This window comes from Perognathus longimembris, chromosome 13 (assembly GCF_023159225.1).
Source record: "Perognathus longimembris pacificus isolate PPM17 chromosome 13, ASM2315922v1, whole genome shotgun sequence".
NCBI classification, from domain to species: Eukaryota; Metazoa; Chordata; class Mammalia; order Rodentia; family Heteromyidae; genus Perognathus; species Perognathus longimembris.
The window spans coordinates 53,049,464-53,062,553 of record NC_063173.1 but is presented as its reverse complement, the minus strand read 5'-3'; the positions used below and the strand labels follow the sequence as shown (position 1 = coordinate 53,062,553).

General features: G+C 37.6%; 2 protein-coding genes across 2 annotated transcripts; both read left to right on the top strand.

Moving 5' to 3' along the window:
- Positions 1-7,198: 7,198 nt before the first annotated feature.
- LOC125361460 (olfactory receptor 5B3-like) lies at positions 7,199-8,125 on the top strand. Its single transcript, XM_048359947.1, has one exon. The coding sequence runs from the start codon at positions 7,202-7,204 to the stop codon at positions 8,123-8,125; it is 924 nt and encodes a 307-aa protein (XP_048215904.1). The 5' UTR covers positions 7,199-7,201.
- Positions 8,126-12,172: 4,047 nt separating this feature from the next.
- LOC125362588 (olfactory receptor 5B3-like) lies at positions 12,173-13,090 on the top strand. The gene has a single exon (XM_048361408.1). It carries the CDS (start codon positions 12,173-12,175, stop codon positions 13,088-13,090), a length of 918 nt encoding a protein of 305 aa, XP_048217365.1.

The following is a 13,090-nucleotide window of genomic DNA, read 5'->3' as shown; positions in this document are numbered from 1 at the left end:
TTCTCTTTGTCTCTGCAACATCTCATGTCCTAAAACAACAACAACAAAAAATAGAAGTATTAAGTCCAAAATGCATAACTGAAATATAATGGCTAAAATATCTCACAGTTGGTTTGGTAAAACACTAATTCAAGGTAGTGGCAACATTCACTAATTTTACCACAAGTACATAAAGAAAGTCATGAACAGAAGACATTCACAGAAGCCTCCCCTGAGCACAGATAATACAGATTGCGAATTTTCCAGAACTGAATCGAGGGTGCTTCGAGTGGCGGTTAACTTTATGTATTAATTGAAGTATATTTACAACTATAACATACTCATTCAAATATTTTTATTTGTGTGTCTGTCTGCAAGGGCATCCCAAAAATTCTGATATCTGAAACAGCAGACTTAGTAATGAAGACCAGGCTTCACCAATGTAGGAAGCAATCATTCTGTCAGTGAGGGTTCACCTACATAGAACAGGACCTAGAGAAACACTAGACTAAACCTTTCACTTTTCTTTTTCTCTTCCTTTCTTCTTTATTTTCTTCTCTCCTTTCTTTCTCCTCCTTGTCCTCTTCCTTCTCCTTCCCCCTTTCCTTTAGCTTACTTTATGTATAGGGTTACTTATCTGGACCTGATTCTTGGTCCTTTGTTATTTCAATTTTATACTAGTCACATATTGCTTCCTCAAGATTTGCACTCAAATTGATTTATCACCCATTAAACCCGTTTTCCAACTTACAGCCTCCATACTCACATGAGTCCATGCCTATAACAAATATGCATATTTGTGTGTGCATTTGTTGATACCTTTTGATTCCATTCCCAAGAAAAACCTGAGTAATAAAATAATGCTCACAATCATTACAAATCACAGCTTTATATTTGAATTGGGTTCTTAAATAAAAATTTTCTCTAGCAATTTTTATGTTTTTACATTGATTGTAAACCTAAAAGAAATGAACTTCTACCTCTACAGAGAGACCCAGATGGAAGGTGAAGAGATATACTTCACCTGTACAAAGATCTAAAAGAAAGTAGGAGTGAGTGTAGTTATAACAGATAGCATGATCTTTCAAAAAGAAACAATAAAGAGAGATAAGAAATCTCTTGCTCTATATACTGATACACATATGTCAGTATGCCAAGTAGGAATTATAATTGCGTGGAGATAATGACACAAAAATGCTTAAAACATACCAATATTGGACCATCTACTCATATAAAACAAACATTAAGCAACCTGAAGGTACTTATAGACTCTAATACAATTATTATAGATTGTCCTACTCTCAGTCAATGACACCTCATATAGACATCAACTCAACCGAGAAATGTATATGTAGTCACTATTTTATTCCTGTGGTCAGTTCAATTGTTATGAGAGGCAGAATAAGAAACTTCAAATATTCGCACAGAAGAAATCTCCAGAGCTCTCCAAGTGTCTATATTTCTCTGTCCAGATCTCCAGTATTAGGCCCTGAAATCACAAAAGGACTAAAACCATAGTCAGTTTAGAAGATTTACCCTGCATGCCATACTCCCCGAATCATGTATTATCTGAATGACAACTATTGCTATGGTACCTACAGGCCTTCTGGACTGAGGACTGCTGTGGGCCTTCCAGCTAGGCCAGGAAAACACACAAAGACAAAAATGAACACTCGTTGATTTTAAATGGCAACCCCTAAGATACATTCTCCACAATTCATAGCAGTTATTTACAGGCACAATTTGTGAAGTCTGTGATAATAACCTTACCATCTCTTACTCATAACAAGGAGGTGAATTATTTTTCTAAAGGCAAGGGAAGAATTCATTATAGATTCAGAACTTCATCCGTGTTGATGTCCTTTTCCCCCATTTTATTTTTCTTGCCTTGGTGGAGTTGGAACCTTCCAATCACTAGCTGAGAAGGAGCACCTCCGACAGAACGCATGCTTTAGTTCATGGCTGATTTTATCATTTAAGACTGACCATCCTGGGCTGAGTGGTCATACACAGAAAACTGGTAAGCTTCTGGGGGCTGGGAAGGTGGCCTAGTGGTAATGTGCTTGCCTTGTACACATGAAGCCCTGGGTTCGATTCCTCAGCACCACATGTATAGAAAAAGCCAGAAGTGGTGCTGTGGCTCAAGTTGCCAGAGTGCTAGCCTTGAGCAAAAAGAAGCCAGAGATGATGCTTCAGGCCCTGAGTTCAAGACCAAGGACTGGCAAAAACAAAAACAAAACCCCAAAACTGGTAAGCTTCTATACATTATAAAATTTTAATAAGAAGTGTCATTCATACACTAGGAATAGGATTTGTATACTTACTATGAACTATTGGAAAACACAAGGTGATGCTGAAATGTTTATTTACAATGGTGAGCTGAGTCTTTGTTAAAACCTCAAAAGGTCAATCACAGGAACTTTAGGGACTTCTATGATTTAACAGTGCTTCATTTTCAAAAATATGAATAAAAATCAGAAATATAATGCTTTAGTTGCTTAGTGATCTTATTGTATTCACTGTATATTTTATTTCATCCATGTCTAAAAATGACTAGCTAATGGAAATCTAGAATAATGTACTATTTTCTCCTCTCGCTGAAAAATTCTTAAGTAAACTGGTATTTCTTTCAAACTGTGATTCGATAGTTTCACCACTCTCCAATTCTTATTCTTGTAAAGTAGACAAGTCATTCAATATTGTTTTTTGCTCTTTCAGTAATTATCATATCCCTCCCATCATTTTTATCACCATCCTCAAGATGTGCTCTACTCCAGGACACCATAAAGCTGTGTCCACCTGCGCCTCCCACCTCACTGCGGTCTCCATCTTCTATGGGACGATCATCTTCATGTCCTTACAGCCCAGCTCCAGTCACTCCATGGACACCGACCAAATGCATCTGTGTTTTACACTATGACCATCCCCATGCTCAACCCTGTGGTCTACAGCCTGAGGTACAAAGAGGTCAGCAGTGCATTCACGAAGATTGTATTCAATGCAAAATAATCTTTATTTTACTGTGTGAGCTTTATTGGAGTCACAACACCTGGATTCAATACTTTTAGCTCTTCTCTGAACGGAGCCATATTTACAAAAACACATTGATTTCAAGATATTGAAGTGACATATTTACCTTTGCAAAACTTGGTTCTCTGTTAAAAGAATATAATGCTACTTAAAAATATATAAATATATGTTACATATGTTACATATGTTACATCTTTGGGCTTGCTTGTGAAAAACTTTTATCGACTGTATTGATGTTTAATTATTGTCCATGCCTATAGGAGTCTGCCATTAAAAGAGAGCTACTTTCTCGGTCTCTGTATATTCTCTGTGTTCTGGTTTGAACAGGTGTAGCACAGCTAGTCAGGAAGGATGCTCCTATTCTTGAGACCCCCACTTTTTCCTGTGTGGGAGATGCATTTGATGTTCTGGCAGCATCCCAAGAACAGGGGAACACAGAGGTTGAGTACCATTCCTCTCTTGCTCAAGCCTTTTTAATGGTGTGGGGAGGAAAGCAGCAGAATTATTGCACTCCTCTACCCAGAGCAATGTGTGAGGATCTTTACTCCTCACTTGGCTGGACATTCACATGGCCTGTGTTGGCTGCGCAATGCTCACAGCGATGAAGTAAATTATTGAGAAATTCCAGCATAGCTGGGTGCAGGTGGTTCATGCCTGTAATCCTAACTGCCCAGGAAGCTGAGATCTCACAGGAACTGTGCAAAGTAGCCTTTTTTGTTGGAAAAAAAATGATTTCTTGGCCTGAAACTTGGTGGTTAAGTAAGTGTGTATTGGTGAATAAATAAGTTGGACTAAGATTTCTTGATGTGCTAGAGAATGATCAAAATATAAAACAAAAAAATAATAATGATAATGTAAAATATAAACGATGGGTGAAATTGCAGAAAAAAATGAATTCCTTGCTGACAGGGATTGAATGGATGCTACTTTCAAAAAACATGCAATTTGGCAATTTTTATTCCAGTTTAAAACCATTTAACCTTTGAAAAATTAACCTGGCATCACATAAAAACAGATGTCTTCCCAAAATTACCTCAGTAACTATTTGAACAACTTGTATTGATAATAGCCAATTGCTGCAACCAACAGAAATATTCTTCATGTGCAGAATGATTAAATAATTTGTAATGTCTATATAATACACTAATCTTGAATTAAAGTATTTTCCAACAGCAGGGGCAGGACTAAATTGCTAGACAAATAAGTCAGACTGAAGACCACAGACTCCACAACCCCAGTGAAGCATGCTGAAGCAAATGCAAATTCTATAGTTAATAGTAATTTTCCTTCATGCTATGGGCAGCAGAACGTGAAGGCAGGAGAGGCAGTGGTCCAAGAGAAGCTCAGAGGAATTGCTTCAGTTCATTGTGGTAGGGTGACAAGACCATAAACTTGATAGAAACCTTAAAACTTTGCAGCAACCATTTTTGGTCTTGCAGTATAGAAATTATTAGTTCATTCAAACATTTTTAGTAATGCTACAAAAGAGTTGATATGTAACAAAGCAGTTTCTGAATGCAGTACATCTTGATCAATGTCACCCATTTCACCATTCCCACCCCCCTTGACCCACCCCTTCCCTTACTTTTCTTAGTTTTGAGTCTATATTGTGAATTCTTGACTGAATTCTACCCCCTTCGCCCCTCCACTCCTCTTCTCCTCTCCCCTTGGACCCACTCCCCTTGCAAGAACCCATTTCCTGCACTTATTTTGTTGGGCTTTGACTTTGTCTTTCTAAGGAATTTGAGTTCCCCCTAGACTCCACTGTAATTCAGTTAGTACATTGCTAGCCACTTGTGCACCACCCAATGTGTTTATGTATAATCCATTTTTAAAACCAAGAAGTGACAAGTCATACAAACATATGAATCTCACGAACATAACCACCATGGTCCCAGCAGGTGCTTTAATGATGACATCTCCAGAAAGTAAGGCCTCGAGCTACAATAGTCTCACAGGGGAATTCTGCAGATTTCTTCAAGGCCAAGCAAGTCTCTCCAGGTCTTCATGTATTAGCCTCTGAAAAACTAGCATGGCCCACATCCTATCTTTTGATACCATGTTTCAATGGTCACTATTTTTTCCTTTCCAATGACAATCATTGTGAATAAATACATACCTTCTTACCTGAGGACCAACTGTGAGCTTTCACTTTGTTTACCTCTTCTCCAGATGTTCAAAAACATCTATTTGTTGTTTACACTCACAGTCTGTGAATTATGTGACAACTGTTGTACTGTCTGGTTAGTTTTGAACTGGAGAGGAATTAAGCAATTCCTCCACAAAGCAGAAAGTATTTATGATAAATTTAGGAATTCTTCCATGTTAATGATTCCTCTTTCATTATCTTAGAGAAATCATGGAACATTCTGACTTCTTCCTGAGAGAGGAGAGATCTCTAATCATCTTTCTTCAATGACTGCTTTTTTTTCCTCTAAGAGGTAAGTTCTATATACTATATAAACTATTAATGAGAAAAATAACTTATGGAAATACAAGAGGGAAGTTTTATCTACTGTGATATATTTTTAATGGAAGACTTGATATCAATGTTTTAATTAAAACAACAACAAAATAGCAAGCTCACATAGTCTGTGGACTGATGGTCAAAACTTCAGTTGTAGAAAATTCCATGGCTGCCATTAACTTCTGCAAATATTTCTGCAGAACTACAGACAGAAAGCCTGAGATTACCTGCTAATTTTATTTTTTAAATGTACTTACCTACCTTCAATAGAACACAAACAAAAAGCCGTAATAATAAAATAATCCTTCTGTAGTCCTGAATAAATAAATCAATGAGTTAATATGCTTGAGCTGAACCAGAAAACTTTCCCCTAACCTATTACGTAGAAATTACGGAGAATGTAAATCTAAGTGCTTTGACATATTTCTAGGAAAGTGGGTAAAATAGAAGTGTCAACTTTCACTGGTTCTTTTTTTTTTTTTTTTCACTTTTCCACCCTTTATTGTCAAGGTGAAGTACAGAGGGGTTGCAGTTTCATATGTAAGGCAGTGAGTAGATTTCTTGTTCAACTTGTTACCTCTTCCCTCGTCCCCCCCCCCACCGCCTGCCCCCTCCCTTTTTTCCTCCCAACCCCCCCATGAGTTATACAGTTGATTTACACTAAATGGTTTTGTAAGTATTGCTTTTGGAATCATTTGTCTCTTTTATCTTTTTTTTTTTTTTTTGCCAGTCCTAGGGCTTGGACTCAGGGGCTTGAGCACTGTCCCTGGCTTCTTTTTGCTCAAGGCTAGCACTCTGCCACTTGAGCCACAACGCCACTTCTGGCCATTTTCTGTATATGTGGTGCTGGGGAATCGAACCCAGGGCCTCATGTATATGAGGCAGGCACTCTTGCCACTAGACCATATCCCCAGCCCTGTCTCTTTATCTTTTGTCTTTCGATTTTGGTATTCCCTTTCCCTTCCCTAGTTCTAATACATGTATATACAGTATCCAGGATACTCAGATGAGATACAGTGGTAGCCAGCATACAACCACAGGAAGAGAATATAAGAGAAACAACAACAACAAAAAAAAGCTACAGTTTCACACGGCATGTTGAAAATAATTACAACAATGATATAACACTTGTTTCCATAACATGGAGTTCAGTTCACTTAGCATCCTCTTATGTATTCATAAGGACATAGCTATTGGGCTCTTGTAATCCTCTGCTATGATTAGCCTAAACCTGTGCTAATTATTCCCTATGAGGGAAACCATAGAGTCCATGCTGCTTTGGGTCTAGCTCACTTCATTTAGTATAATTTTTTCCAAGTCCTTCCATTTTCTTACAAATGGGGCAATGTCATTCTTTCTGATAGAGGCATAGAATTCCATTGCTTTCACTGATCTTTAGTAAAGAAAATTCACAAATAGAATTCTGTAAAATCTAGACTTTTCACATTGTCAAATTGTTTATATTTAGGGGACAATGTGAAGAATGTTTAAATTACACACATGCTAATTAAAAATCGAGTACTTGAACAGTATTAACCTTTTATGTAATCAGAGCACTAAATTGGGTTCCAACATCATGATTACATTTAAAGAATCTTGAAGTACAATTTATTGCTACATCCAAGAAATGCATACTGCTCTTATCCATGCATTCCAATCCATTTGTGAAGCACTTGATTTTTTTCTGATAGGTGCAGAAGATTTGATGATTCACAGATAACATCGATGGGGAACAGAACAGAGGTGACAGAATTTATCCTGCTGGGACTGACCAGTGACCCAGACCTGCAGGTCCCCCTCTTTATCACCTTCCTCATCATCTACATTGTCACACTGGTTGGGAACCTGGGAATGGTCCTCCTGATTCTCCTGGACTCTCGTCTCCACACCCCCATGTACTTCTTCCTTGGCAATCTCTCTCTGGTGGATTTTTGTTACTCCTCAGCTGTTACTCCAAAGGTGATGGCTGGGCTCCTTATGGGAGACAAAATCATTTCCTACAATTCTTGTGCTGCTCAGATGTTTTGTTTTACTGCCTTTGCTACTGTGGAAAATTACCTGCTGGTCTCAATGGCCTATGATCGCTATGTGGCAGTATGTAAGCCCCTCCATTACACCACCACCATGACAAGAAATATGTGTACAGGTCTGATTCTAAGCTGTTATGTCTGTGGTGTTCTGAATGCCTCCATCTATGCTGGTGACATATTCAGTCTCTCCTTCTGTAAGTCCTCTATCATCCATCACTTTTTCTGTGACATTCCAGCGGTTATGGTTCTCTCTTGCACTGTGAAACATGTTAGTGAGATGATTATTATCTATGTAGCCAGCTTTGATATATTTTTTGCTCTCACAGTAATCTTAACATCTTACACAATCATTTTCATCACCATCTGCAAGATGCACTCAGGTGCTGGACATCAGAAAGCTTTGTCCACCTGTGCATCCCACTTCACTGCGGTCTCCATTTTCTATGGGACTGTTATCTTCATGTACCTACAGCCCAGCTCCAGTCACTCCATGGACACGGACAAAACTGTGTCTGTGTTTTACACTATGGTCATCCCTATGTTGAACCCTATGGTCTACAGCCTGAGGAACAAGGAAGTCAACAGTGCATTCACAAAATACTTTCTGAAGTCAAAGTAGTACTTAGGGTTTTTATATTGACTTTGGGGGAGGCATAATACCTATATTCGTTACACTTAGATCTTCTCAGTATGTGCCCTGAGTCATGATTTCAAGTGCCTGAAGCAATTTCCTTACATACAATAGCTGATTGCCTGGGGGGAAAAGGGAAACATGACATATAGGAAGAATATCCTTGAACGAATATTTTAATGATATTTTAGATATGCTTATCAGAAGCACTGGTGATTATTTCCACAAAATTTTCTCTTGTAATGAAAATGTATGCAACAATAGCTACATGAAGAAGTTCATGGATAGTGAAATGGATGTAGATGTTGAGCAGGATTGACAATGTTTATGATTTAATATGGCAGAATTTTATATTATGTGGTTACTTGTTATGTGGCTATTTTATGATCATGTAACAAAATGAGGGGATACTCAAATAGTAAAGTGTTTTATGTGTGTGTGTGTGCTTATAAAGATATTCCCTTGCAGAAAACTATAAACTTACTAAAGGAATCTTTCCTCTCAGTAAGAGTGGGTCATCATCTAATCTACTGCAGCTCATCCAACAAGAAGAATCATGAAAACGTCTGAATATCTCTCTGTCCTCATTAACTGGAATATTCATTTGGCCTTCGGCCTGTACCTACAAGCTACTAAGTTTTGGACCTTCAATCTGTAGGTCTGTCTTCAGTTCTTCACCCCTTACTCTCCACTCAGGTCTTTGAAAGCAGAATGAATTAAAACCCACCCATGACAGGTACTTGTTGCTCATGCATGTTATCCTAGCTTCTCAGGAGGCTAAGACCTGAGGATCATGGTTCAAAGCCAGCCCAGGCAGGAAAGCCTCTGTGACTCTTAACTCTAATGAACTATCAAAAAATAGCTGTAGATGGCACCGTGGCTCAAGTGGTAGAGGATTATCTTTGAGCACAAAAGCTCAGGAACAGCATCCAGGCACTGAGTTCAAGCCCCAGGTCCAGCACACACACACCACACACACACACACACACACACACACACACACACACACACACACACACACACATTTTATTCATGTTTATTCTTCAACTTAGAGATTATGGCTCCTCTTAGCTTCCATAATCACATGAGTTCTGACCCATGACACGTGTCTTCTTATAGATTTCTACATGCCCTGTTGGTTCAGTTTCACTGCAAAACATTAATAGATTAATGCTTAAGGTTGCAATTAGATTTTGAATTGTGGTATTAAAATATAATCATACGTATGATATCTTGTTTCTCTCCCTACTAGTTTAGGAGCTTCAGTTTAAGACAAAACATATTATAATAAAAAAATCATGTGTTTCACATGTGCATATTTTAACAATATGTACATACATATAAATGAATCTCACATTTAATAAAAATTAGTTTATCTGCTTCATTATTTCTTACAATCAACCTATCTATTCTTTTATTTTTAAAATATATACCATGAATGAATAGACCAAAAAGATGTTATACACATATACACCACACACACATATGCACACATACAAGAATTTTTTTTATCAATTAGGAAACATAATATTATGTCTTTTGCAGGGAAATAGATGGATCTGGAGAAGATTATGTTGAACGAAATAAATTGGGTTTGAGAGACAATGGGCTTGTGTTTTCTGGCCTATGTGAAAGTTAGATATAAAATATAAAAATATATGAAAATGCACAAAGGCCTATGTGTATGTATGTAAAGTATGGTGTAGGAAGGTAGGGATGCCCACAATGTCACTCCTCTGAATAATTAACAGATGATTTACAAAGCAAAAATCGTAAAGTGAAAACAGGAAAAAAGGGAAAGGGGTAAGTGAAGGAAGAGAGGAATGAGTGAATACAGTCATAATACTCAATGTATCTGTGTAAGAAGATGGAACACTTGACTTGAGGGGATGGTTGGGGTTGTGATACATGGAGGAGAGAATGACAAGAAGGGGTATACTGATGGTACCCACGAATCAACAGGTTGAATTGAGACATGTTGGCATTGGCACAATTGTTTAAAGGAATAAAAATAAACATATTTTAAATTAATGATTTAGGGGACAAAATATCTGGAATACAGCATAGTTGAAGCAACTGAAGAAATATTTTAAGTTAGAAAGTTTCTTATCAATAATTTTACATTTCAAAGGAGAAACATATACAAACTAAAGAACACAAAATGCTTCCTTAAGGATAGAAATATAGTATATCCTACATAATGTGTGAATGATATTTTATTCTAAGTTTTTCAATGCTCTCTCTTTTCCCTAAGTTTAGGGAAGATTATTTCTTCTCATTCATAAAGAGACTTCCTGTTTCAATTTTCAGCTATATGAAACCCTTCTTTTTGAAAGACAGAAAAGGATGTTTGGGTATTTGGGTATTCTGGTTTCTGGAAGGTAAGCAGAGGACTAAAATACTTTTATCAAAGTATTTGACCTAAGTCTCTGCTGAATACTGTAGTTTCTTCCTCAAAAATCCTTTGACAAAATCTTTTATGTTAAAGGCTCTGGAGAAGCTAGGAATATGCACAGTGGAAAATATTAATTAATTCAAATATTCATAAAATGAAGAAGTGACACATCACACACGAACAGGAGTGCATATGAAAATAGCCAAATTGATCCCTGCAGATGTTATAATGACTATATCCCTAGGAAGTAAGGTCTGGAGCTGCAAGTAGTCTCATAGGGGAATTCTGCAGTATATGTAATTCTCTCCATATCTCCATGTATTCACCCCTGAAAAACTAATATAGTACCAAACCATATCATTTGAGAAAAGATCAACTACACACTATGCTACTTAGCCATTTTTAATGTAACAATAACCCTTGTTAGTAAATACATATCCTCTTTGTACCCAAAGATTAACTATGAGCCTTCACTCATTATCAGGGAAAGCATATAAAGATAGAAACTGTATGGATACAGTTTTAACGTTTAACTGCTCCTCCAGATTTTTCAGACATTTCTTGTTTGATGCTTTTGGTCACCATGTGTGAATTATGTGACAAATGTTGCATTATCAGTTTACGTTGTAAATGTAGAAGAGGTAAGCAACGCTTCCATAAAGCAGACAGGATTCATGATAAATTTAAAATTAATCTATGTGAACAGCCCTTGCCTTAAAGATTTTTGAATACGTTGACTACTCTCTGAAAGAGAAAGAGAATAATTGTCTTTCTGCAATATTCTGAGACTGGCTTTTTTCTCCAACAGGTAAGCTTTGTTATGTGTGTGTGTGTGTGTGTGTGTGTGTGTGTGTGTGTGTGTGTGTGTGTGTGTAGCAAGAAGTTCAGTACATGGAAAGGCAGAGGGGACATTATACCTAATATGAATTGTTATTGTTTTTTTAATGGAAGATGTAGTTTTAATGTTATAATTAAGAATAATAAATTCGAAGGTTGCCATGTTTTTCCATGATTATTTCTGCAAAAATGTTTTGAACAAACAACAAGACAAATGACTTTCTGAATGATTATCTGCTAATTTTTTCTAAAATATATTTGCCGGTTATAGGAGGTTAAAACAAATTCACAACGATTCACAAAATGTAATAATCCTTCTTTGGCTCTGAATAAATGAATTATTAAACAAGTATGTTTGAACTGAAATTGAACCTTTCCTCAAACTCATAATATTGTATAAAGGTTACATACACATTTGAATGGTTTGGAGAATTTGTTAACAAAGGAGCAGAAATGGAATTCTCAGCTTCTCCTCAGCTCTGGCAGTCAGTTGGAAAACAGAAGCTACCTTGTCAAGTTATCACATTGTGTACATTTAGTTAACAACATGAACATGGTTAAGTTACATTAAAAATAAATACTTTCATTATCAATGGAAATCAGCATAAGGAACAGTATGTGAGCCTCACATAAAGAATGTACCACAAGTGGCTTCCAGCTTCATGCTTCTGTTTTAAAAGTCTTGCACTACAATTAATTGCTACACCTGAGAAACGTACAGTTATTTATAGATTTCAACCTTAATTCACGAGTGACACTTCCTTTTTCACAGGTGCGGGATATCTGATAAATCTCAGATAGCAATGATGGAAAATAGAACAGAGGTAAAAGAGTTCATCCTGCTGGGACTAACCACCAACCCACACCTCCGGATCCCCCTCTTTATTGCCTTTCTCCTCATCTACATCGCCACGCTGGTTGGGAACCTGGGGATGGTCCTGCTGATTCTCTTGGACTCTCATCTCCACACCCCCATGTACTTCTTCCTCGGTAACCTTTCTCTGATGGACTTCTGTTACTCTTCATCTGTCACTCCCACGGTCATGGCTGGACTGCTTATGGGACACAAAGTCATGTCCTACCATGCTTGTGCCATGCAAATGTTCTTTTTTGCAACATTCGCCAATGTGGGGAATTATCTGTTGGCTTCGATGGCCTATGATCGCTATGCAGCAGTGTGTAAGCCCCTCCATTATACCACCACCATGACAAGAAATGTGTGTGCAGGCCTGATTCTAAGTTGCTACCTCTGTGGTTTTCTGAATGCCTCCATCTATACAGGAGACACATTCAGTCTGTCCTTCTGTGAGTCCAACGTGGTCCATCACTTCTTCTGTGATATTCCAGCAATTATGGTTCTCTCTTGCTCTGTGAGACATGTTCATGAGCTGGTTGTTATTTATTTAGCCAGCTTTGATATATTTTTTGCTCTCACAGTAATCGTGATATCCTACACGATCATTTTTGTCACCATCTGCAAGATGCAATCAGGTGCTGGACATCGAAGGGCTGTGTCCACCTGCGCCTCCCACTTCACTGCCGTCTTTATCTTCTATGGCACGGTCATCTTTATGTACCTACAGCCCAGCTCCAGTCACTCCATGGACACGGACAAGATTGTATCTGTGTTTTACACCATGATCATCCCTATGCTGAACCCTATGGTATACAGCCTGAGGAACAAGGAGGTCAAGAATGCATTTACAAAATTTTTTCTGTAG